The following is a 25,601-nucleotide window of genomic DNA, read 5'->3' on the forward strand; positions in this document are numbered from 1 at the left end:
GCGCCCCGTCCTGGCCGCCACAGGGCACCGGGAGGGAAGCAGAGAACCATGGGGAGAGAAGGGGGAACGGGAGGCATCTCAAGGAGGGAAACCGTCCTCGTGGTGCAGGGAAGGTCTGGAAGGAGATGAAAATCCCCCACCACACCTAGATGCACACATCCCCCTTCCAAAAGCTTAGGAGACCAGGTCAGACTGAGGTAAATAATCACCAAGGACTACAATTTTTGAAAAAGGGAAAAAGGATTATCCCCGTAGTAGGCATCATAATGCTAACATCACCGCCAGTGTCAAGTTTTGCAGGTTGTTACGAGACTTTGTGGCAAATCCACGGTCACCTACAATCTCTCCCCTCCCCCCCACCCCCCACTAAGCCAACCCTTTATTTTCTCTTTGATGTAACATAGATTTAAAGGGGCCTGGCTGACATATGGCAGGCCACGATATGGCCGGGGGGGGCCTGCCCACGGGGGTGCCCCGCAGCTGGTAGGGAGGGCAGCGCGCCAGCTTCACTTCCACCACTGCCATGTGCACCCGAAACCCCTGTGCATCCCATGAAAATGCAGACCTGGGGCCTGGGGGGCGCAGGGGTCTGAAAGTCTGCTTTTCTAACAAGCACGCAGGTGACAGCCACACCAGCGACCACACTCTGAGTAGCACGCGGGCTCTGGACTCCGAGGGACCCCGACTGGGATCGNATGACTGAAAAGGGAGAGGTCACGACCAGCACCATTGAAATTGCAAGGATTATTAGAAACTTTTATCAACAGCTATATGCCAAAAAACTAAACAATCTGGAAGAGATGGAGGCCTTCCTGGAAACCTATAAACTACCAAGACTGAAACAGGAAGAAATAGATTTCTTAAATAGGCCAATTAACTATGAAGAAATTGAGTCAGTGATAAACAACCTTCCAAATAATAAAACTCCAGGCCCAGACGGTTTTCCTGGGGAATTCTACCAAACATTCAAAGAAGAAATAATACCTATTCTCCTAAAGCTATTTCAAAAAATAGAAACAGAAGGAAAGCTACCAAACTCATTCTATGAGGCTAATATTACCTTGATCCCCAAACCAGGCAAAGACCCCCTCAAAAAGGAGAATTACAGACCGATTTCTCTAATGAATATGGATGCCAAAATCCTCAACAAGATCCTTGCTAATAGAATCCAACAGTACATTAAAAGGATTATCCATCATGACCAAGTGGGATTCATACCTGGGATGCAAGCATGGTTCAACACTCGCAAATCAATCAATGTGATACATCATATCAACAAGAAAAGACTCAAGAACCATATGATCCTCTCAATTGATGCAGAAAAAGCATTTGACAAAATACAGCATCCTTTCCTGATTAAAACCCTTCAGAGTGTAGGAATAGAGGGTACATTTCTCAATCTCATAAAAGCCATCTATGAAAAGCCTACTGCAAGCATTATTCTCAATGGGGAAAAGCTGGAAGCCTTTCCCTTAAGATCAGGAACACGACAAGGATGCCCACTCTCGCCACTATTATTCAACATAGTACTAGAAGTCCTTGCAACAGCAATCAGAAGACAAAAAGGGATCAAAGGTATCCAAATCGGCAAAGAAGAAGTCAAACTGTCTCTCTTTGCAGATGACATGATACTCTATATGGAAAACCCAAAGGAATCCACTCCCAAACTATTAGAAGTTATAGAACAATTCAGTAAGGTGGCAGGATACAAAATCAATGCCCAGAAATCAGTTGCATTTCTATACACGAATAACGAGACTGAAGAAAGAGAAATTAGGGAATCCATCCCATTTACAATAACACCAAAAACCATGCGTTACCTTGGAATTAACTTAACCAGAGACGTAAAGGACCTATATCCTAGAAACTATAGATCACTTTTGAAAGATATTGAGGAAGACATAAAAAGATGGAAAAATATTCCATGCTCATGGATTGGAAGAATTAACATAGTTAAAATGTCCATACTACCCAGAGCAATCTACACTTTCAATGCTATCCCGATCAAAATACCGAGGACATTTTTCAAAGAACTGGAACAAATAGTCCTTAAATTTGTATGGAACCAGAAAAGGCCCCGAATCTCCAAGGAACTGTTGAAAAGGAAAAACAAAGCTGGGGGCATCACAATGCCGGATTTCGAGCTGTACTACAAAGCTGTGATCACAAAGACAGCATGGTACTGGCACAAAAACAGACACATCGACCAATGGAACAGAATAGAGAACCCAGAAATGGACCCTCGGCTCTTTGGGCAACTAATCTTTGATAAAGCAGGAAAAAACATCCGGTGGAAAAAAGACAGTCTCTTCAATAAATGGTGCTGGGAAAATTGGACAGCTACATGCAAAAGAATGAAACTTGACCACTCTCTCACACCATACACAAAAATAAACTCCAAATGGATGAAAGACCTCAATGTGAGACAGGAATCCATCAAAATTCTAGAGGAGAACATAGGCAACAACTTCTATGACATCGGCCAGAGCAACCTTTTTCACGACACATCTCCAAAGGCAAGAGAAATAAAAGATAAAATGAACTTATGGGACTTTATCAGGATAAAGAGCTTCTGCACAGCCAAGGAAACAGTCAAAAAAACTAAGAGACAGCCCACGGAATGGGAGAATATATTTGCAAAGGACACCACAGATAAAGGACTGGTATCCAAGATCTACAAAGAACTTCTCAAACTCAATACACGAGAAACAAATAAACAAATCATAAAATGGGCAGAAGATATGAACAGACACTTTTCCAATGAAGACATACAAATGGCTAACAGACACATGAAAAAATGTTCAAAATCATTAGCCATCAGGGAAATTCAAATCAAAACCACACTGAGATACCACCTTACGCCAGTTAGAATGGCAAAGATAGACAAGGCAAGAAACAACAATTGTTGGAGAGGATGTGGAGAAAGGGGATCCCTCCTACATTGTTGGTGGGAATGCAAGTTGGTACAGCCACTCTGGAAAACAGTGTGGAGGTCCCTTAAAAAGTTAAAAATTGAACTACCCTATGACCCAGCCATTGCACTACTGGGTGTTTACCCCAAAGATACAGACGTAGTAAAGAGAAGGGCCATATGCACCCCAATGTTCATAGCTGCATTGTCCACAATAGCCAAATCATGGAAGGAGCCGAGATGCCCTTCAACAGATGACTGGATTAAGAAGCTGTGGTCCATATATACAATGGAATATTACTCAGCTATCAGAAAGAACGAATTCTCAACATTTGCTGCAACATGGACGGCACTGGAGGAGATAATGCTAAGTGAAATAAGTCAAGCAGAGAAAGACAATTATCATATGATTTCTCTCATCTATGGAACATAAGAACTAGGAAGATCGGTAGGGGAAGAAAGGGATAAAGAAAGGGGGGGTAATCAGAAGGGGGAATGAAGCATGAGAGACTATGGACTCTGAGAAACAATCTGAGGACTTCAGAGGGGAGGGGGTGGGGGAATGGGATAGACTGGTGATGGGTAGTAAGGAGGGCACATATTGCATGGTGCCACTGGGTGTTATATGCAACTAATGAATCATCGAACTTTACATCAGAAACCAGGGATGTACTGTATGGTGACTAACATGATATAATGAAAAAACATTAAAATTTAAAAAAACCCAGGGATGTACTGTATTGTGACTAACATAATATAATCAAAAAACATAAAAAAAGTGACAGAAGATTTCAACACCTCAAATAGTCCTAGAACTATTTATTTATTTATTATTTTTTTAATTTATTTATCTATGATTTTATGTATTTATTTGTCAGAGAGAGAGCACAAGCAGGGGGAGCAGCAGGCAGAGATAGAAGCAGGATCCCCACTGAGCAGGGAGCCTGATGTGAGACTGGATCCCAGGACCCTGAGATCATGACCTGAGCTGAAAGCAGACACTTAACCAGCTGAGCCACCCAGGCATCCTGTCTTAGAACCTTTTAAACGAACAGAGCCATAATAAATTATCTTGCACCAGGTTTACTTTCTCACTGGTAAATTATATGAAATGTTCTGGAAGGAAATTATTCATATTCCTGGAGATTTTTCTTTCTTCTTCTTTTTAAAAAGATTTATTTATTTATTTGAGAGAGAGAAGTGAGGGAGGGGCAGAGGGAGAGAAAGATAAACAGATTTCCTGTGGAGTGGAGAGACTGACACGGGGCTTAATCCCAGGACCCTGAGATCATGACCTGAGCCAAAATCAAGACTCATATGCTTAACCAACTCAACCACCTGGGCACCCCTATTCCTGAAGATTTTTCTAGAGAATAGAAAAGAGAGATGTTTCTGATTTACTTCACAGAGACAGTGTAATGCTTATAACAAAAATCTGACAAGGAAAGTATGAAAAATTCAAATTGCAGGTCAGTCTGTTAAGGATTTTTGAGGTTAAAATCTTAAACAAAATGTTATGAAAATAGGTCAGCAATATATTTAAAAGATAATACACCATGATGAAAGCCATAGTCCAGGAATGCAAGGCTGTGTAAACACTGGAAAGATTAGCAAATTAATATAATGCATGACATTAAGAGACTGAATAATAAAATGATTACCTCCATAAATGCAAAATAAAGTATTTGATAAAATTTAACATTGTAAACCCAGAAGAAACGTTTGATAAAGTTAACATCAATTCATGACATATAATTCTCAACCAGTTATAAATAAAATGGTCATTTTTTTTCAGTTGGTAAATGATGGTACAGAGAAACCAGCTAACCACATAAAGTGATTGTCTATGAGATAGGGAACTACCCAAGGACACTAACTGCTATCACTTTTATCCAACATTGTTAGGGGGGAAATGAAATAAAAAGGAAGTTTGAGAAAAAAAGCAAAAGTAGGATTTACAGTTGATTAGATTTATCAAAAGATGAATTATTTGACTTAGTGAGAAAGTTGAGAAAGATAACTATGTGAGAAAACCAATATGCTGGCAAGAAACACTTGGAGGGGCGCCTGGGTGGCACAGCGGTTAAGCGTCTGCCTTTGGCTCAGGGCATGATCCCAGCATTGTGGGATCGAGCCCCACATCAGGCTCTTCCGCTATGAGCCTGCTTCTTCCTCTCCCACTCCCCCTGCTTGTGTTCCCTCTCTCGCTGGCTGTCTCTATCTCTATCTCTATCAAATAAATAAAATCTTAAAAAAAACACTTGGAGAATGAAATTTTAAGAGTTACAATAGCATCAAGAGTATTATATGCTTAATTCCTAGTCTGATAAAAGGTGCTGGGTGGCTCTGTGGGGGGAAATTATTAAGCATTTTTGAGAGACAGTTAAGAGATAGAAATAGGTGGGTAGAAATCCACAGAAGAATGAGGCATATCCAATACCAATAAAAATCCAAACAAGTGTTCTTTTTGGTGGTGGTGGTGACCTTGAAAATTGACAAGCAGATTGCAAAAACTACATACAGACAATATGCTCTTGAAGAAGAGCAAAGCGTGAGCATTGCTGGACCAGGTCTCAGAACTATTACAAAGACAATGATGTCTTGATGCCAAGACAGACACTGACCAAAGGACCAGAATAGTGATCTCAGACACAGACCCATGCAGGAATGGGCAGCACCATTCCCTCCCCCTCCATTTTCAAAAAAAATGTGAAACTGTGTAAGAAGTGGAGGCAGTGTGGTTTCAAACAAATGGTGCCAGGACCATTTAACCATATGGAGAAAAGATTGGACTCATAATTCATACCACACACAGTCAGCTCCCAGTGGGTTAGCATCCTCAGAGGAGAAGGAAACCATACACTCTCAGATGGTGATGATGTTTTTAATTACTTCAAGGTCAGGAACGATTGCTTAAGCAGAACACAAGTACACTAACCATGATGAAAGAAATTAAATCTAAAAATGAATTTTCAGAAGATAGCATAGAAAAGACAAGCCACACGGATGTGGGGGATATTTACAACACACGGAATTGCCGATGCTCTAGCCTTCATATAGGCCGGTGATGGGCATTAAGGAGGGCACGTATTGCAATGAGCACTGGGTGTTATACCAAATAATGAATCATGGAACTTTACATCAAAAGTTGATGAAGTCCTGTATGGTGACTAACATAACGTAAGAAAAAATGCAAATGTAAATATGTGTATATATATATCCTAAAAACAAGCACAGAAAGGACAAATAATGCTATTGAAAATTGGAAAAGTCTTGAACAAAAGAGCAAACATTAATAACCAAAAGCATTGGAAGAGGTCAATCACTTTGTAAATCATTAGGACCAGGCAGGAGGCAGCCCTGGGAGGTACAGCTCCACTCCCCCAAGGTTGCCAACAGTTGACAACACACAGTAGGTGATGGTGTGGAGCCTCAGGGACTGTCCTGGACTGTGGGCAAGATGTTGTCTGCACATTCATATGCAAGACTGAATCATCTGGGAAGGTTGAGGTGTGCATGCATCATGACCGCACAGCAACTCTCCTAGAGGAGTGTGAGCATGGGGAGACCTTCAGTGTCCCCACCTGGAATAGCCCAGGTGGAGCAGTGGTAGAATGTGTAGATAAATTGTGTTAGTTTTTTCTAGGAAGGTGAAAGGGCTTCTCCAGGTCACACAGCTGGTGCAGTGCCTGGAGAAGATTCCCCTACCTCCTGTTTAGTCCTTCTTTCCCCAGTGCTGCAACTTGAATTAGATGGTGTCTTTGACCCTGTGTGTCTCTCCCTGTCCCCAGAGCCCTTGCCTGTGTTTGCCAAGGACCAGCCAGCACACAGGGAGGTGCAAGCAAAGGTGGGGGCCAACACCACATTGAGCTGTGAGGTGGCCCAGGACAAGACTGAGGTGACTTGGTACAAGGATGGGAAGAAGCTGAGTGCGAGCTCCAAAGTGCACGTGGAGGCCAAGGGCTGCAGCAGGCGGCTGGTGTTGCAGCAGGCGGGGAAGGCGGACGCTGGGGAGTACAGCTGCGAGGCCGGGGACCAGAAGGTGTCCTTCCACCTAGACGTCACAGGTCAGTTCTTTAGGGTAGTGAATTAACCTTGTTTGGGAACATGGGACTGATTTAGAGCCCAGATTATCCCTTGTATTCTCACCATCACCTCCCATGTCACATCCTCCTACCTTCCTATTTTTCCTCCCATGGCAGGGTCAAGAGTGGCTTGATTGGACAGGTGTGTAAGGAGGAAGGGGACCACTTGTGTTTAGCACACTGATGCTTAGTTATATGTTCCTCAAACCTGCCCTGTTTCTTTGTGGCCTGGAACTCTCAGTTTACTTGGCATTTGGGTCTGAAGTAGGCCAGGTGCTTCTCACCTGGGAATATGTAAATTTCCTCCTATTGGGTGCTTTGGCAGCTACCAGGTTTGCTCACTCGGAACCACAGGCACGTTATCACTAGCCAGATGTTTGGATCCCATTGGTCAATGATAAGGGGAAATTTCAACTACCCATCCATACTTGTAAATATCTCAGACTGACTTTGGATTATCCAAGTTTTAGATGTTCTGTGAATCTCTTCCTTATATGTGGATAGAGAAGCTCTCTCTGTTCATTCTGTAACATCTAGATCCATTCCATGTTGCAATGTCTGTGTAAAGTATACAAAAGCAGAGATTGGTAGATACATGCCTGTGATACATACCTCTGAGGCATGGTATATTCCTTTTAAAGCAAGTCCTTTGTACTCAGTTAAAACATTCTTTGTCAGAATTCCCCTTGGAGTCTGATATATAAATTTAGAAATGGAGAGGAATGAATAGCTTAAGCTCTATCAGCACACATTGTTAAAGATGAGTTACTGTAATGGCAGCCTGACTGGTAGACCAGTATTTATTTTGTAGCATTACCTAGTCATTAGTGTGTATTTGTGCTTCCTTTGGTGGTTCATAGAGAAGGCTGAGAAATATATTCATTTTATTTTGTTAAGAGAGTCTTAGCATTCAATAAGTGTCCCACATTTGACTTGGAGGTGCCAGCATAAAACAGTGTGGAATCCTATCTGTATTTAGTGGTTTGGGGGTGTGTATAGATACAAAAAATCATGCTATTTATCTTTGTGAAACATTATTTGAAGAGAACTTGACAGATTTTTTCATCAGGTGGTTCGGATGCATGCTCAAATTTGAGAACCACTCAGTCAAGGTTGTATTTGAGGCTTCAAACATCATAATTCCAGGAAACCTCGTAATTCCTAGCCTGACACCATAGAGCTTCTAAGCTCTGTTTGATGAAAGTGGATGTTATAGGACAAAAAAAAATTTAAAAAAAATTAAAAAGCAAAAAAAATTTTTTTGAAAGTTTTTAAATTTAATAAAAAACTACTATATCAAAACTCACATAAGGAGAAATAGAAAACTCAAATAGTCCTATAAATTTTAAAGACATGGAACCAGAAATAAAAAAAAAAATATTTTCAGGGCACCTGGGTGGCTGTCAGTTAAGCATCTGACTCTTGATTTCGGCTCAGGTCATGATCTCAGGGTTGTGAGATCGAGCCCCATATCGGGCTCTATGCTGGGCATGGAGCCTGCTTAAGATTCTCCCACTCCCCCTGCTGGTGTTCCCTCTCTTGCTGTGTCTCTCTCTGTCCAATAAATAAATAAAATCTTTAAAAAAAAAAGATTTTCCCTCTCCTTCTAACTCTGCCCCTCCTCTCTCTTTCCCTCTCCAAAAAAAAAAATAAATAAAATAAAAATAAATATTTTCATAGAGAACAGTGTAAGCTAAGAGGGTCTACTGGTTAGTTATACCAAATATTCCTGGAAAGACATTATTCCATGTTCATGAAGATTCTTGTAGAGAATAGAAAAAGGATGTACATTCTCCAACTCATTTTGTGTAGATGTAGATAGCATAACATTAATGTTGAAATCTTATGAGGAAAACAAGTGGCGTTAAAATTATAGGCCAATAACTTAGGAATATCAAGGCTAAACCCTTAAGATATTAGCCAACCAGGTTGTAAAACACGTGAAGCGGACAATACACTATGATGGAAGTTGCAGTACAAAAGTGTCTGGCTGCTTTAATGTAAGAAACATTAACAAAGCAAAAGAATGCATGATATTAACATATTGAAAGAGGAAAAGGTGGTTATCTTAATAAATGCTGAATAAAACTATTTGATAAAATTTAATTAACATCATCCTGTAATACAAAATTATTAACTAACTATAAATAAAGAGGCTGTGGAAAACTGTGCATCACCAAGGAAGGCTGAGATAGCATGTTTCATGACCCCACCGATCCTCTCCTAGCCCTGCCTCTCCATTTGAGCTCCTTTCACCACAGCTGTGTTCCTGACTTACAAGGTGACTCTAACCCTGTGTGTCCTTCCCTGTCTCCAGAACCTGCAACTGTGTTTGCCAAGGAGCAGCCAGCACACAGTGAGGTGCAGGCCAAGGCAGGGGGCAGCGCCACCATGAGCTGTGAGGTGACCCAGGCCCAGACAGAGGTGACGTGGTACAAGGACGGGAAGAAGCTGAGTGCGAGCCCTAAAGTGCACGTGGAAGCCAAGGGCTGCAGCAGGCGGCTGGTGTTGCAGCAGGCGGGGAAGGCGGACGCTGGGGAGTACAGCTGCGAGGCCAGGGGCCAGAAGGTGTCCTTCCTCCTGGACGTCACAGGTCAGTTCCTCCTGGTACTAACTTAGTCTTGTTTAGAGGTAATGAAGGAATTGCATTACAGACCCCACAGGCTCTGATGCTCCTTCCATTAGTCTTCATCTTTTCACCTCTGCCATCCTGTTGTCTTTATTTTCATAAGCATGGCTAGACTGGTGGAGGTTTAAGGAGAAAGGTGTGTATGGAGGGAGAGGGGCCATTTTGTGCACCTGAGCACCTGCACAGAACAGTCCAAGAGTTCCCTGGTGCCCAGGACTATGACTGTGTTTCACACTTGGGTGCCAAAGTGGACTAAGCATCTCACACATTGGTTATGTGACCGTGCTTTTTTGGGTGCCCCAGATGCCCCATTCAGGAGTGTACGGGGTTCTTGCTAGTGAGAGACATTTCAATTTCTTTAAATCAGGATAGGGGAAGTTTTGACCATATAATCATACTTAAAAATATCTCAACTAAACTTTGGATTATAATGTTTTAGTTGTTTTAGGACACTGCTTTGCACATGGATGTATGTTATCTGTGCATATATATGTTATATGTAGCAAATCTAGACCCATGTTTTCCTTCAAAGACTGTGCAAAGTAAATGGAACCAGAGGGTTGGTACATATGTGCCTGAGACATGCATATGTAAGTTCTGGAATTCTCTTTCTTTTTTATTTTTTTAATTTTTTTAAATGTTTTTTTATTATATTATGTTAGTCACCATACAGTACATCCCCGGTTTCCGATGTAAAGTTCGATGATTCATTAGTTGCGTATAACACCCAGTGCACCATGGAATTCTCTTTCTAAAGAACATCTTATTTCCTTGTATCCTCCGTAAGACCATTCTGTATCAGAATTCCTCTTGGATTTTGATTTACAGATTTAGAAATGGGAGGGAGTAATCAGTCTAGGCTCTATCACCATGCTTTGTTATAGATGAGTCCTTGTGGTAGCAGTCACTGGCTGATGTAGGAGTATATAGTAGCATTTCCTGATGGTTGTCTGTGTTTGTGTCTCTGGGCTGCTTCATGGGGAAGTCTGAGGACTGAATGCATTTTCCTTTTGGTAAGTTGCTCTTAACATCAGAGAAGGGTGGGCAGTCGTGCCAGCACATAATAGTTTTGAAATGTATATCAGTATTTCATATTTTTGGGTGTGTACAGATGCTACAAAACTTACATATTTCTAAAATGGTTTTTTTTGAGAGAATAAAGCATGTTATTTTATGATATCAATTTGCAAAGTTTTGATAAATTGGCCAAATTAGTAGAAAACCTTATGAAAAAGTGATGCAAGAAGAAGTAGATAACTTAGGTAGTCCTGTCACTTTAAGTACATGGAAATAGTAATTAAAATTTTCATAGAGAAAGATCTAAGCCTAGTGGTTTTGCTGATAAATTACACCAAATATTCTGGAAAGTAATTACTCCATGTTCATGGAGATTCTCCTAGACAATAAACTAAAGATACATATCCTCCAGTTTGATTCACAGAGCTAACATAACACAGTACCAAAATTTGACAAGGAAAGTAGGAAGGATTAAAATTATAGGCCAGTCTCCTGTGGATACCAAGGCCAATATCTTCAACAGACTATTGGCAAAGTCACCTGAACAGGATGTCAATGAAAATACACTCTGATGAAGTCATAGTCTAGGAATGCAATGTTGGTTTAATATTAAAAACATTAGAAAATCACCATAGTTGATCCTTGAATGGTGAGGGGGTAAGGGTGCCAATCCCATATGCAGTCAAAAATCCATGTGTAACTTTTGACTCCCCTGAAACTTAACTGTGAATAGGCTATTGACTGAGATCCTTACTAATAACTTAGAGTTGATTAACAACATTTTGTATGTTATGTGTACTATACACTGTATTCTTACAGTAAAGTAAGCTAGAGGGAAGAAAACGGTATTAAGAACATTTTAAGAAAGAGAAAATACGTTTACAGTTCTGTACTGTATTTACTGGAACAAACAAACAAACTTGCATCTAAATGGACCCATGCAGTTCAAACCCATGTTGTTCAAGGGTCAACTGTATAATGTGACACTAACTGCTTGAAGGAGAAAAAAAATAGATTAGCTCAATAAATGCAGAAGAAAGTTTGATAAAGTGTAACATAAACCCCAAGCAAATATTTGATAAATTTTAGCCTCCATTCATGCTATAAAATTCTTAACCAACTATCAATAAACCAATTCTTCCTTACCTTGATAAATGGTACTACAGGAAACACCAGGAAATATCATACTTAATGCAAAACCCTAAAGGGATTACCTATGAGATAGGGAATAAGAGAAGGAGGTGCACTGTTAGCACTCACAGCACAGAAGGGAGGAAATAAAATTCATAAAACTTGGAAAACAAAGTAGAATTCACAGACGACACAATCACCAGGTCTGAAATTCCAAAAGAAAATTATTAGACTTTGTGAGTATTCAGAAAGATAACCATGTACAAATGTCAACACATAGTAAATGCTTCTGTATGTATATACCAGCAAGAAACCATTTGAAAGTGAAATTTTAAAAGATTTATAATAGCATCAGAAGTATCATGTTTCTAATTCCAAATCTAATAAAAGGCGCTTAATGGCTTTGTGAGGGAAAATTATTGAACATTTTTGAGAGAGGATAAAGAAGGTCTGAAGAAATAGATAGGAATCCAGGGAAAAATCTGAGAGGTTCATTAATAATTCAAATCCAAGCAAATGTTCTTTGGGAGGATGGTGGAGGATGTTGAAAATGGATGAGCAGGTTCAGTGTGGGTATTTGCTCTACCAATATCAGGAATTACTATAATGCTACAGTAATGTAGACAGCTGAATCTCAAAGATGGGACAGTTACCGGATCAAAAGAACAAAATAAAGAGTTCAGAAACAGACCCATCCATAAATGAACTCTTGCCTCATATGCACTTTTTTTTTTTGACATCATGTCTGGTCGTGGCATAAGAAAAAATTTTTTTTCCCATTAAACCATATGGAAACAAAGTTGTTGGTAACTCAGCTGCACACAATCCACTTCCAGGTGCGTTGGAGACAGATAGCACGATGACTCCCTAGATGATAATGTGGATTGCAGCCTAAGAAGGGAATTCTGACACAACACAAATGCACTAGCCACCTTGGAAAAGAATGACATGTTTGACCACATTAAGACAAAAATAATTGATTCATTAGAAGACACCACAAAAGAGTGATAGAATGTATGGTTTCCTATGCAGAGCAGTAATGGAACGGGTACAAAAATTCTGTTACTCATTGCTAAGAAGCCTATGAGCTTTGCCAGACACACACCTGATGTAGAGTCTGGAGAAGATTCCAGTTCCCCTGCCTCCCTGTGTAGTCCTTCTTCCCCCAGTGCTGCCTTCCTATGGTCTGACATGGTGTCTTTGATCATGTGCATCCTCTCTGTCCCCAGAGCCCTCTGTGGTGTTTGCCAAGGAGCAGCCAGCACGCAGTGAGGTGCAGACCAAGGCGGGGGCCAGCACCACCCTGAGCTGTGAGGTGGCCCAGGCCCAGACAGAGGTGACGTGGTACAAGGACGGGAAGAAGCTGAGTGCGAGCTCCAAAGTGCACGTGGAGGCCAAGGGCTGCAGCAGGCGGCTGGTGTTGCAGCAGGCGGGGAAGACGGATGCTGGGGAGTACAGCTGCGAGGCCGGGGGCCAGAAGGTGTCCTTCCACCTGGTTGTCGCAGGTCAGTCCTTTGGGTTAAAACTCTAGCTGTGATCGAGGGTGATGGTGGGATTAGCATACAATCCAGATGGACTCTGGAGCTCTTTCCATTAGACTTATCTCTTCGCAGGTCCCTCCTCCTGCCTCCTATTCTCATACATGTGGCTGAGCCAAGAGAGTTTGGATGGGGAGGTGTACATGGAAGGGTTTGGGTGTACCTGAGCACCCTGACTGGTGTATCCAAGTATGGTCCCCATGGAGGAGCCCTCAGGCAGAGCAGTGATAGAATGTATGTTCCCCATCTGGACAATTTGGGTGGAGCAGTGGTAGAATGTGTGGTCCCCACCTGGAAAAGCCCACATGGAGCAGTGACAGACTATATGGTCCCCAAGTGGAACTAACCATGGGAAGCAGTTGTAGAATGGATGGTCCCACTTGGAAGTACCCTTGTGGAGTAGGGAAAGAGTGTATGGTCTGACCGGAAAGAGCCCACGTGGACCAGTGTCCAAAAGTATGGTCCCCACCTGGAACAGTTCATGTGGAGCAGGGCTAGAGCGTAGGGTCCCCACATGGACAGCCCTCGGTACAGTCTAGAATATATAGTTCCGATGTGGAATAGCCTAGGTGGAGCATTGGTTGAATGTATGGCACCAACAGGAACAGCTAACATAGAGCATGGTAGACTGTCTCATCCCCATCTGGAACTACCCACTTGGAACAGGGATAGAATGTATGTTCCACTAGAGGAAAAGCCCAGGCAGAGAAGTGATAGAAAGTGTAGTTCTCACCCGGGATAGCCCACAAGAAAGAGTGATAGAATGTATGGTCCTCAGGTGGAACAGCCCTCGTGGACGAGGGGTAGAATGTATGGTCCCGCTTGGAAAAGTGAATGAGGAACAGTGATAGAATGTATGGTGTAACCTGCAACAGCCCACGTGGAGCAGGGATAGAATACATTGTCCCACCTAGAACTGTTCATGCGGAGCAGTGATAGAATGTGTGGCCCCAAGTGGAACAGTGATAGAATATGGTCACTCTGGGGCGTGCCTGGGTGGCGCAGTCATTAACCGTCTGCCTTTGGCTCAGGGCATGATCTTGGTGTTATGGGTTCGAGCCCCACATTAGGCTCCTCCGCTATGAGCCTGCTTCTTCCTCTCCCACTCCCCCTGCTTGTGTTCCCTCTCTCACTGGCTGTGTCTATCTCTGTCAAATAAATAAATAAAATCTTTAAAAAATTAAAAAATCAAAAAAAAAGAATATGGTCACTCTGGGAACAGCGCGTGTGTGGCAGTGATAGGATGTGTGATTCCACCTGGAACAGCCCACGTGGAGTGGGGATTGAATGTACGGTCCCACCTGGAGCAGTCCATGAGGAGCAGCGGTAGAATGGATTGTCCCCACCTGAAGAAGCCCACCCACAGTAGTTACAGAATGGGTACATAAATTTTGCTCCTCAATGTAGAGCAGGCTATGAGGCTTTCCAGACGCCACAGCTGATGCAGAGCCTGGAGAAGTTTCCAGTTCCACTGCCTCCCTGTGTAGTCCTTCTTCCCCCAATGCTGCCTTCCTAATGTATACATGGAGTCCTTGATCACGTGCATCCTCTTTGTCCCCAGAGCCCCCTGCAGTGTTTGCCAAGGAGCAACCAGCATGCAGTGAGGTGCAGACCAAGGCGGGGGCCAGTGCCACCCTGAGCTGTGAGGTGGCCCAGGCCCAGACAGAGGTGACGTGGTACAAGGACGGGAAGAAGCTGAGTGCGAGCTCCAAAGTGCACGTGGAGGCCAAGGGCTGCAGCAGGCGGCTGGTGTTGCAGCAGGCGGGGAAGGTGGATGCTGGGGAGTACAGCTGCGAGGCCGGGGGCCAGAAGGTGTCCTTCCACCTGGTTGTCGCAGGTCAGTCCTTTGGGTTAAAACTGTAGCTTTGATCGAGGGTGATGGTGGGATTAGCAAACAATCCAGATGGACTCTGGAGCTCTTTCCATTAGACTTATCTCTTCACAGTTCCCTCCTTCTGCCTCCTGTTCTCATACATGTGGCTGAGCCAAGAGAATTTGGATGGGGAGGTGTATATGGAAGGGTTTGGGTGTACCTGTGCACACTGACTGGTGTATCCAAGAATTATCCCCGTGGAAGAGCCCTCAGGCAGAACAGTGATAGAATGTATGTTCCCCATCTGGACAATTTGGGTGGAGCAATGGTAGAATGTGTGAACCCCACCTGGAAAATCCCACATGGACCAGCAGTGAGAGAATGTGTGGTCACACCTGGAACAACCCAGATGGAACAGTGATAGAATATATGGTCCCCACTTGGAAGTATCCACATGGAGTAGGGATAGAGTGTATGGTCTGACCTGAAAGAGCCTACGTGGACCAGTGTCCAAAAGTATGGTCCTCACCTGGAACAGTTCATGTGGAGCAGGGCTAGAGTGTAGGTCCCCACACGGACAGCCCTCGGGACTGTCTAGAATATATAGTTCTGACATGGAATAGTCTAGGTGGAGCAGGGGTTGAATGTTTGGCCCCAAGAGGAACAGCTAACAGAGAGCATGGTAGACTGTCTCGTCCCCATCTGGAAGTACCCACGTGGAGCAGGGATAGAATGTATGTTCCACTAGAGGAAAAGTCTAGGCAGAGAAGTGATAGAAAGTGTAGGTCTCACCTGGTTTAGCCCACAGGAAACAGTGATAGAATGTATGGTTCCCACGTGTAACAGCCCCCGTGGAGGAGGGATAGAATGTGTGGTTCCACCTGGAAAAGTCTCTGAGGAGCAGTGATAGAATATGATCACTACCTGGAACAGCCCACATTGAGCGGTGATAGAATGTGTGGTCCTACATGGATCAGCCCATGTGGAGCAGGGATATAATGTCAGGTCCTCACCTGGAACAGCCCTTTGGTTCAAGGATAGAATGTATGGTCCCCACCTGGAGGAGCCCAAGTGGAGCAGTGATAGAATGTGTAGTCCCACATGGAAGAGAAGACGTGGAACAGGGAGAGAATTTTTGGTCCCCACCTAGAACAACTCACATGGAGCAGTGATAGAATGTGTGGTCCCACCTGAAACAGTTTACGTGTGGCAGGGATAGAATATATGGTCCCCACAGGGAACAGGCCAGATAGAGCAGTGATAGAAGTTTGGTGCCCACCTGGAAGAGACCACATGAAGCAGGGATAGAATGTGTGGTCTCACCTGGAACAACCTACATGGAACAGTGATAGAATGTGTGTTCCAACAAGGAACAGCCCTAAGTGGAACAGGAATAGAATTTATGGTCCCCAACTAGAGCAGCATACGTGGAGCAGGAATAGAATGTCTGGTCCACCTGGGAGAAACCACATGGAGCAGGGATAGAATGTATGGACCCCTCCTGGAACAGCCCACATGGAGAGGTGATAGAATGTGTGATTCCACCTGGAACAGCCCACTTGGATCTGGGATAGTTGTATGGTCCCCACCTCGAAAGCTCAACATGGAGCAGGAATAGAATGTCTGGTCCCCACCTGGAAGAACCCACGTGGAACAGGAATAGAATGTATGGACCCCAGCTGGACAGCCCATGTGGAGTGGTGATAGAATGTGTGGTCCCACCTGAAACAACACATAATGGGCAGTGATAGTTGTGTGATTCCACCTGGAACAGCCCACGTGGATCAGGAATAGAATTTCTGGTCCCCATCAGGAAAAACCCACAAGAAGCAGGGATAGAATATGTGGACACCACGTTGAACAGCCCACGTGGAGCAGTGATAGAATGTCTGGTCCTCACCCACAATGGCCCATGTGGAGCAGGGTAGAATGTGTGGGCCCACATGAAACAGCTCAAGTGGAGCAGTGATAGAATGGTGGTCCCACACGGACCAGCCCAGGAGTAGCAGGGATAGATTATATGGTCTCCACCTGGAACAGCCCACGTGCAACAAATATAGAAAGTATGGATCCCACCTGGACACCCACGTGGAACAGGGATAGAATGTACGGTCCCACCTGGAGCAGTCCATGAGGAGCAGTGGTAGAATGGACTGTCCCCACCTGAAGAAGCCCACCCACAGTAGTTACAGTGGTACATAGATTTCGGTCCTCAATGTAGTGCAGGCTATNTCCTCAATGTAGAGCAGGCTATGAGGCTTTCCAGATGCCACAGCTGATGCAGAGCCTGGAGAAGTTTCCAGTTCCACTGCCTCCCTGTGTAGTCCTTCTTCCCCCAATGCTGCCTTCCTAACATATACATGGAGTCTTTGATCATGTGCATCCTGTCTGTCCCCAGAGCCCTCTGTGGTGTTTGCCAAGGAGCAGCCAGCACGCAGTGAGGTGCAGACCAAGGCGGACCAGTGCCACCCTGAGCTGTGAGGTGGCCCAGGCCCAGACAGAGGTGACGTGGTACAAGGACGGGAAGAAGCTGAGTGCGAGCTCCAAAGTGCACGTGGAGGCCAAGGGCTGCAGCAGGCGGCTGGTGTTGCAGCAGGCGGGGAAGGCGGACGCTGGGGAGTACAGCTGCGAGGCCGGGGACCAGAAGGTGTCCTTCCACCTGGATGTCGCAGGTCAGTCCTTTGGGTTAAAACTTTAGCTTTGATTGAGGGTGATGGTGGGATTAGCATACAATCCAGATGGACTCTGGAGCTCTTTCCATTAGACTTATCTTTTCACAGTTCCCTCCTTCTGCCTCCTGTTCTCATACATGTGGCTGAGCCAAGAGAATTTGGATGGGGAGGTGTATATGGAAGGGTTTGGGTGTACCTGTGCACACTGACTGGTGTATCCAAGAATTATCCCCGTGGAAGAGCCCTCAGGCAGAACAGTGATAGAATGTATGTTCCCCATCTGGACAATTTGGGTGGAGCAATGGTAGAATGTGTGAACCCCACCTGGAAAATCCCACATGGACCAGCAGTGAGAGAATGTGTGGTCACACCTGGAACAACCCAGATGGAACAGTGATAGAATATATGGTCCCCACTTGGAAGTATCCACATGGAGTAGGGATAGAGTGTATGGTCTGACCTGAAAGAGCCTACGTGGACCAGTGTCCAAAAGTATGGTCCTCACCTGGAACAGTTCATGTGGAGCAGGGCTAGAGTGTAGGTCCCCACACGGACAGCCCTCGGGACTGTCTAGAATATATAGTTCTGACATGGAATAGTCTAGGTGGAGCAGGGGTTGAATGTTTGGCCCCAAGAGGAACAGCTAACAGAGAGCATGGTAGACTGTCTCGTCCCCATCTGGAAGTACCCACGTGGAGCAGGGATAGAATGTATGTTCCACTAGAGGAAAAGTCTAGGCAGAGAAGTGATAGAAAGTGTAGGTCTCACCTGGTTTAGCCCACAGGAAACAGTGATAGAATGTATGGTTCCCACGTGTAACAGCCCCCGTGGAGGAGGGATAGAATGTGTGGTTCCACCTGGAAAAGTCTCTGAGGAGCAGTGATAGAATATGATCACTACCTGGAACAGCCCACATTGAGCGGTGATAGAATGTGTGGTCCTACATGGATCAGCCCATGTGGAGCAGGGATATAATGTCAGGTCCTCACCTGGAACAGCCCTTTGGTTCAAGGATAGAATGTATGGTCCCCACCTGGAGGAGCCCAAGTGGAGCAGTGATAGAATGTGTAGTCCCACATGGAAGAGAAGACGTGGAACAGGGAGAGAATTTTTGGTCCCCACCTAGAACAACTCACATGGAGCAGTGATAGAATGTGTGGTCCCACCTGAAACAGTTTACGTGTGGCCAGGGATAGAATGTATGGACCCCTCCTGGAACAGCCCACGTGGAGAGGTGATAGAATGTGTGATTCCACCTGGAACAGCCCACGTGGATCTGGGATAGGTGTATGGTCCCCACTTTGAACAGCCCAACATGGAGCAGGAATAGAATGTCTGGTCCCCACCTGGACGAACCCACGTGGAGCAGGGATAGAATATATGGACCCCAGCTGGACAGCCCATGTGGAGTGGTGATAGAATGTGAGGTCCCACCTGGAACAGCCCACTTGAAGCAGTGCTAGTATGTCTGGTCCTAACCTAAAAAGGCCCATGTGGAGCACGGATGGCATGTGTGTCCCACATGGAACAGCCTACATGGAGCAGGGATAGAATGCGTGGCCCCAAGTGGAACAGCTCACCTGGGGCAGTGAATAGAATACCTGGTCCAACCTGGTACAGCTCCAGTGGAGCAGTGATAGAATGTGGTCACCCCTGGAACAGCTCGCATGTAGTAGTGATAGAATGTGTGGTCCCACCTGAAACAACACATAATGGGCAGTGATAGTATGTGTTATTCCACCTGGAACAGCCCACGTGGATCAGGAATAGAATTTCTGGTCCCCATCAGGAAAAACCCACAAGAAGCAGGGATAGAATGTATGGACACCATGTTGAACAGCCCACATGAAGCAGTGATAGAATGTCCCATAATGGCCCATGTGGAGCAGGGTAGAATATGTGGCCCCACGTGGAACAGCTCAAGTGGAGCAGTGATAGAATGGTGGTCCCACATGGACCAGCCCAGGAGTAGCAGGGACAGATTATATGGTCTCCACCTGGAACAGCCCACGTGCAGCAGATATAAAAAGTATGGATCCCACCTGGACACCCACGTGGAGTGGAGATAGAATATATGGTCCCCACCTGGATCAGCCCACGTGGAGCAGGGATAGAATGTATGGTCCCACCTGGGACAGTCCATGAGGAGCTGTGGTAGAATGTCTGGTCCTCACCTACAAAGGCCCACGTGGAGCACGGATAGAATGTGTGTCCCACATGGATCAGCTCACGTGGAACAGTGATAGAATGTGTGGTCCTACCTGAAACAACACACATGGGGCAGTGATAGTATGGGTGGTTCCATCTGGGACAGCCCACGTGGATCAGGGATAGAAGGTATGATCCCCACCTGGAACCGCCCAAGTGGAGCAGAAATAGAATTTCTGGTCCCCATCAAGAAGAACCCACAAAGGGGCGCCTGGGTGGCACAGCGGTTAAGCATCTGCCTTCAGCTCAGGGCGTGATCCCGGTGTTATGGGATCGAGCCCCACATCAGGCTCCTCCACTGGGAGCCTGCTTCTTCCTCTCCCACTCCCCCTGCTTGTGTTCCCTCTCTCGCTGGCTGTCTCTGTCGAATAAATAAATAAAATCTTTAAAAAAAAAAAAAAAGAAGAACCCACAAGAAGCAGGGATAGAATGTATGGACCCCACGTTGAACAGCCCACGTGGAGCAGTGGTAGAATGTCTGGTCCTCACCTGCAACGGCCCACACGGACAGGGATAGAATGGTGGTTCCACACGGAGCAGCCCAGGTGTAGCACGGATAGAATATATGGTCTCCACCTGGATCAGCCGATGTGCAGCAGATATAGAAAGTATGGATCCCACCTGGACACCCACGTGGAATGGGGATAGAATGTACGGTCCCACCTGGAGCAGTCCATGAGGAGCAGCGGTAGAATGGACTGTCCCCACCTGAAGAAGCTCACCCACAGTAGTTACAGAATGGGTACATAGATTTCGCTCCTCAATGTAGAGCAGGCTATGAGGCTTTCCAGACGCCACAGCTGATGCAGAGCCTGGAGAAGTTTCCAGTTCCACTGCCTCCCTGTGTAGTCCTTCTTCCCCCAATGCTGCCTTCCTAATGTATACATGGAGTCCTTGATCACGTGTATCCTCTCTGTCCCCAGAGCCCTCTGTGGTGTTTGCCAAGGAGCAGCCAGCACGCAGTGAGGTGCAGACCAAGGCGGGGGCCAGTGCCACCCTGAGCTGTGAGGTGGCCCAGGCCCAGACAGAGGTGACGTGGTACAAGGACGGGAAGAAACTGAGTGCGAGCTCCAAAGTGCACGTGGAGGCCAAGGGCTGCAGCAGGCGGCTGGTGTTGCAGCAGGTGGGGAAGGCGGATGCTGGGGAGTACAGCTGTGAGGCCGGGGGCCAGAAGGTGTCCTTCCACCTGGACATCACAGGTGGGTACCAGGGTCAGGTGGATGGCAGAAGTACCTGACAATCGTGAAACGATCCCTTACTGGACAGGGTGGGGAGACAAGTGTGTGTTGCCCCTGTGTTGGGTTGTCTGCTGATGGGCCCAGTCCAGGGCTCTGTCCACTAGCCGCATCATTGTTTGGAGAACAGTCACCACCGCCCCTATTCAGGGACGTTCCCAGCATCCGCTTCCCCAAGCTTCTCCCCTCTCCTCCATATCCGTACCTCAGCTAGTGACAAACCCTGGCACTGAGGCTTCCTTGGGCACCTGCAGCTGCTACGGCCTGAGGTCTGTGGCAGTACCTGTCTGTGGCTAGGGTTGGTGAGCAGACATGTGTCCCATTTCCCATTCCCCCTGGGCAGCTTCAGAGCCTCCCTTGAGGGGCCTCTGGCCTTGGGATCCTGATTCTCCAGCTGTCCCATGGTCAGCCCTGTGGGCTTGCCCTTGCTTGGATGCCCATCCTGGCCTCAACCTGGGCCTGGCTGTCCTGCCTCCCTCCCCTCCTGGCTCTGCTCCCCGATGTCCTTCTGTAATGTGCGCCCAGGCCCCGGTCTTCGGCAGGGTCTCTCTAAACTGCCTGCTCCCCTCTCTCTGCAGCATCTGCTCATGGGGCCATCTTCCCTGGCGGGTAGGGGTCCTGAGCTTTCAGCTCTTGGCCTGACAGAGCTCTTGGCCCCCAGGCCTGTGGTCCCAGGGGCTCCTCCTGGTTGCCCTTTTCGGCCTCTGGAAGCCTGGATGGTGGCTGGCAGGTGGCATGGTTTGCTCAGCAGAGAGACAACAGTGGGGCCAAGTGGTTGCAGAGCAATGGGAATTCGGGGTGGCCCCATTTCAGGTCTTTTCCCACAGTGTGGCCCTAGGTGGGAGGGGCCCAGACCAGGAATGCGAGGGCCCCCCTCTCATGCTCACTGACCTGCCCCCAGAGCCGGAGGCTGAGCCCCCCACCCTCGAGAGACCTGGCCGCAAGGAGCCTCTGGTGGTCAGGGAGCATGAAGACATCGTCCTGACAGCCACGCTGGCTACGCCCTCTGTGGCCACTGTGACGTGGCTCAAGGACGGTGTGGAGATTCGCCGAAGCAAGCGGCACGAAACGGCCAGCCTGAGGGACACCCACACCCTGACCATCCACGGCGCGCAAACCCTGGACAGCGCAGTCTATAGCTGCCATGTGGGCGCAGAGGGGCAGTATTTCCCTGTGCAGGTGGAAGGTCAGCAGGGCTGTGGGTGGTCCTCTGGGAACACCATGTGTATGGGGGGTGGCACCGGAGGGGGTGTCCCCTGAGAGGTCATGTGGGCAGCATCCCTGTGCAGAGCCGGAGGAGGACTCAGGACACAGGACTGGTGAGCACAGAGGTTGTCCCAGCCTGAGCCCTGCAGCTGATGTCCCCTCCCGTCCTGCAGAGGTGGCCGCTAAGTTCTGCCGGCCCCTGGAGCCCGTGAGCGGCGAGTTGGGCGGCACGGTGATGCTGGTCTGTGAGCTGAGCCCACCCCAGGCCGAGGTCGTGTGGCGCTGCAGGGACACGCAGCTCCGGGCTGGCAAACGCTTCCAGATTGAAGCCGCAGGGCCCCGGCGCTCACTCATGGTGACAGGCCTGCGGCTGGAGGATGCAGGAGAGTACTCGTGTGAGACCCGTGATGACCGCACCAGTGCCCAGCTCTCTGTTAGCAGTAAGCAACTGAGGGGCGTGTGGGTAGGTGGGCAGTTGGGTGGGGCGCACCTGGGCAGCTCCGTGGAGAAGGTGTCCTTTCTCCACCCCTGCAGGGTGGGGCCTCTGCCTCTCCCACCCACCTCTAAAGCAAAACCCCTGTCCGCAGCCCCCCGAGTGGTCAAGTTCACATCTGCGTTGAACACCGTGGTGGCGGAGGAGGGCCACGAGGCCACCTTCCAGTGCGTGGTGTCCCCTGGGGACGTGGCAGTCACGTGGTTCCGGGACGGCGCCTTGCTGCAGCCCAGCGAGAAGTTTCTCATATCGCAGAGTGGCACGGGCCACAGCCTGACTATCTGCAGTCTGACCCTGGAGGATGCTGGCCAGATCACCGCAGAGGCGGAGGGCGTCCAGTCCTCAGCCGCTCTTCGGGTGCGAGGTGCGTGGATGGGGCCACAGGGAGGGCCTCCCCATAGCTGGTTCCCTGGCAGCCTTCCGATTCCAGCCCGTGTCCAGCTGGTCTTGGTGACCTGGAGGTTCCACAAAGGAGACTCAGGTGGGGGCCAGGGGCCGGGGACCTACTTGGAAGGGGACAAAGTAAACTCCCACAACATGCATCTGGTTGGGGAATGGGCAGAAGTTGAGGCTGTCCAGGGAGTCTTCCTGGAGGAGGCATCCGAAGCCGAGCCCCAGGGATGGCAAGGTGGGAGGAAGGGGAGCTGGCAGCCAGTGCAAGCAGAGGTAGGAGGCGGGGATGACCTTCCCTGGCTGAAGCCGAGCCCTCACCTGGGGAGCTGTTGCAGGCTCTGAGAAAGAGAGTAGTGTGTACACATACACTCCCGGGAAGACGAGGCGGAGCCAGGGACTGGGAGGCCCACGTGCGCCAGGCTCTTCATTCCTTAACGTGGAGCGTCCAGGGTCTCCTTCAAGCAGAGTGGCTGGTGCAGCAAGTCTGGGGGCTTGGTCTGTTGCACCAGCTTCCATGACCTGCTGTTGGCGGTCATGGGCCACACTGGGGAGTTGCAGGCACTGTGCCAGGCCAGGGTGCCGGGAGCAGGGGAGCAGGAGGTGAGAGGTGTGCTGAGGAAGGAGCTGCCTCCCAGAGCCTCGGCTTCCTCCCGTGTAACTACCTGTGCAGGAGCATGGTGGGCCCAGCTTGGAGGCGGAACACGAGGTCGTGGTGGGGGGCTGCTGTGCTGGTGGGGGATGGGCTGGCGGTGGAGGGGCCCTCCAGCTCTGGCTCTTCCAAGAGAGGCAGTGCCTGCAGTGACCTCCCCTGCTTGCGACCCCAGAGGCTCCGGTGCTGTTCAGAAAGAAGCTGGAACCCCAGACGGTGGAAGAGCAGAGCTCAGTGACCATGGAGGTGGAACTGACGCGGCCGTGGCCTGAGGTCAAGTGGACGCGGAATGCAGCGGCCCTGGTGCCAGGCAAGAACGTGGAGATTCACGCAGAGAGCACCAGTCACCGCTTGGTTCTGCGCTGCGTGGGGTTCGCGGACCGTGGCTTCTATGGGTGTGAGACTCCGGACGACAAGACGCAGGCCAAGCTCACCGTGGAAAGTGAGCAGCAGCGGCAGGCCGGGCCTGGGGGTCAGGTGTCCAGGAAGAGGCCCCTGGAGTAACAGGCCCTGGGGGGTGTCGGGAAGGGGTGGGCCTTTCCCTCCTGGACAGCTGGCCGGCCCTGAGGTCCCGGGGGAGGTGAGTGGGGCTGGCCTGAGGGCGTGTCCGCGTGGCGGCTCACCGTGCCCCTGCGTGTGTGCCGCAGTGCGCCAGGTCAGGCTTGTGCGGGGCCTGCAGGCAGTGGAGGTGTCGGAGCAGGACGCCGTCAGCATGGAGGTGGAGCTGTCACACGACAACGTGGAGGGCGGCTGGACACGTGATGGCCTGCGGCTGCAGCCAGGGCTCACGTGCCAGCTGGCCGTGCATGGCCCCATCCACACCCTCACGCTCTCGGAGCTGCGGCCGCAGGATGGGGGCCTCATTGCCTTCAAAGCGGAGGGGGTGCACACATCTGCATGGCTCACGGTCACTGGTGCGTGGGCACGGGCAGGACCCCGCTGCAGAGGAGGCCTGGGGAGGTGGGCGGGGACAGGGTGGTGGACTCCTGGGGGCAGGGCACTGGGTCTCATTCCTAGAGCCAGCTGTGTGATACCACCCAGTTCAGGCCCTCCTGGCCCTGCTCTCACCTCTCACCTCCCACCAACCAGAGCTGCCTGTGAGGTTCAGCAGGCCCCTACAGGACACAGTGGCCACAGAGAAGGACAAGGTGACCCTGGAGTGTGAGCTGTCACGCCCCAACGTGGATGTGCGCTGGCTGAAGGTGCCTCCCTCCCCGGGAGTCCTCTCGCTCCCCCTGCCTCTCACGGTGGCCTGGCAGGCGGGGACTGCTCTGCTGGGGAGCCCCGGCACCTGACCCGACCTCATCCCTCCTCAGGACAGCGTGGAGCTGCGGGTGGGCAAGACAGTGGGCATGGTGGCCCAGGGTGCATGTCGGAGTCTCATCCTTTACCGGTGTGAGTTCGGGGACCAGGGTGTGTACGTGTGTGACGCTCACGACGCTCAGAGCTCGGCCTCCCTGAAGGTGCAAGGTGGGCGATTAGGGGTCAGAACCTCCTGGCCTCCCCACATTCCCCAGCAAGATGCCCTGCCCCCTGGCTCGCCCGGCCTCGTACCCTTCAGCAGTCTGGGTGGGAGGCGGGAAGGGGCAGCTGTGTGCCCAGGTGTGACAAGGCCTTGCCT

The 25,601-nt window shown here is 48.5% G+C and overlaps 1 protein-coding gene across 1 annotated transcript in view; it reads left to right on the plus strand.

The window, feature by feature from the left end:
- OBSCN (obscurin, cytoskeletal calmodulin and titin-interacting RhoGEF) overlaps positions 1-25,601 on the plus strand; it is a 145,713-nt gene that overhangs the window by 57,402 nt on the left and 62,710 nt on the right. The window contains exons 14-25 of the mRNA XM_034655743.1: positions 6,703-6,978; positions 9,314-9,589; positions 13,003-13,278; positions 14,873-15,148; positions 20,928-21,203; positions 22,141-22,425; positions 22,619-22,885; positions 23,033-23,302; positions 24,156-24,422; positions 24,628-24,894; positions 25,070-25,182; positions 25,297-25,450. Of these exons, the coding sequence (XP_034511634.1) occupies positions 6,703-6,978; positions 9,314-9,589; positions 13,003-13,278; positions 14,873-15,148; positions 20,928-21,203; positions 22,141-22,425; positions 22,619-22,885; positions 23,033-23,302; positions 24,156-24,422; positions 24,628-24,894; positions 25,070-25,182; positions 25,297-25,450 (3,003 nt within the window). The remainder of the gene's footprint in view (positions 1-6,702; positions 6,979-9,313; positions 9,590-13,002; positions 13,279-14,872; positions 15,149-20,927; positions 21,204-22,140; positions 22,426-22,618; positions 22,886-23,032; positions 23,303-24,155; positions 24,423-24,627; positions 24,895-25,069; positions 25,183-25,296; positions 25,451-25,601) is intronic.

This window comes from Ailuropoda melanoleuca, chromosome 3 (assembly GCF_002007445.2).
Source record: "Ailuropoda melanoleuca isolate Jingjing chromosome 3, ASM200744v2, whole genome shotgun sequence".
NCBI lineage: Eukaryota > Metazoa > Chordata > Mammalia > Carnivora > Ursidae > Ailuropoda > Ailuropoda melanoleuca.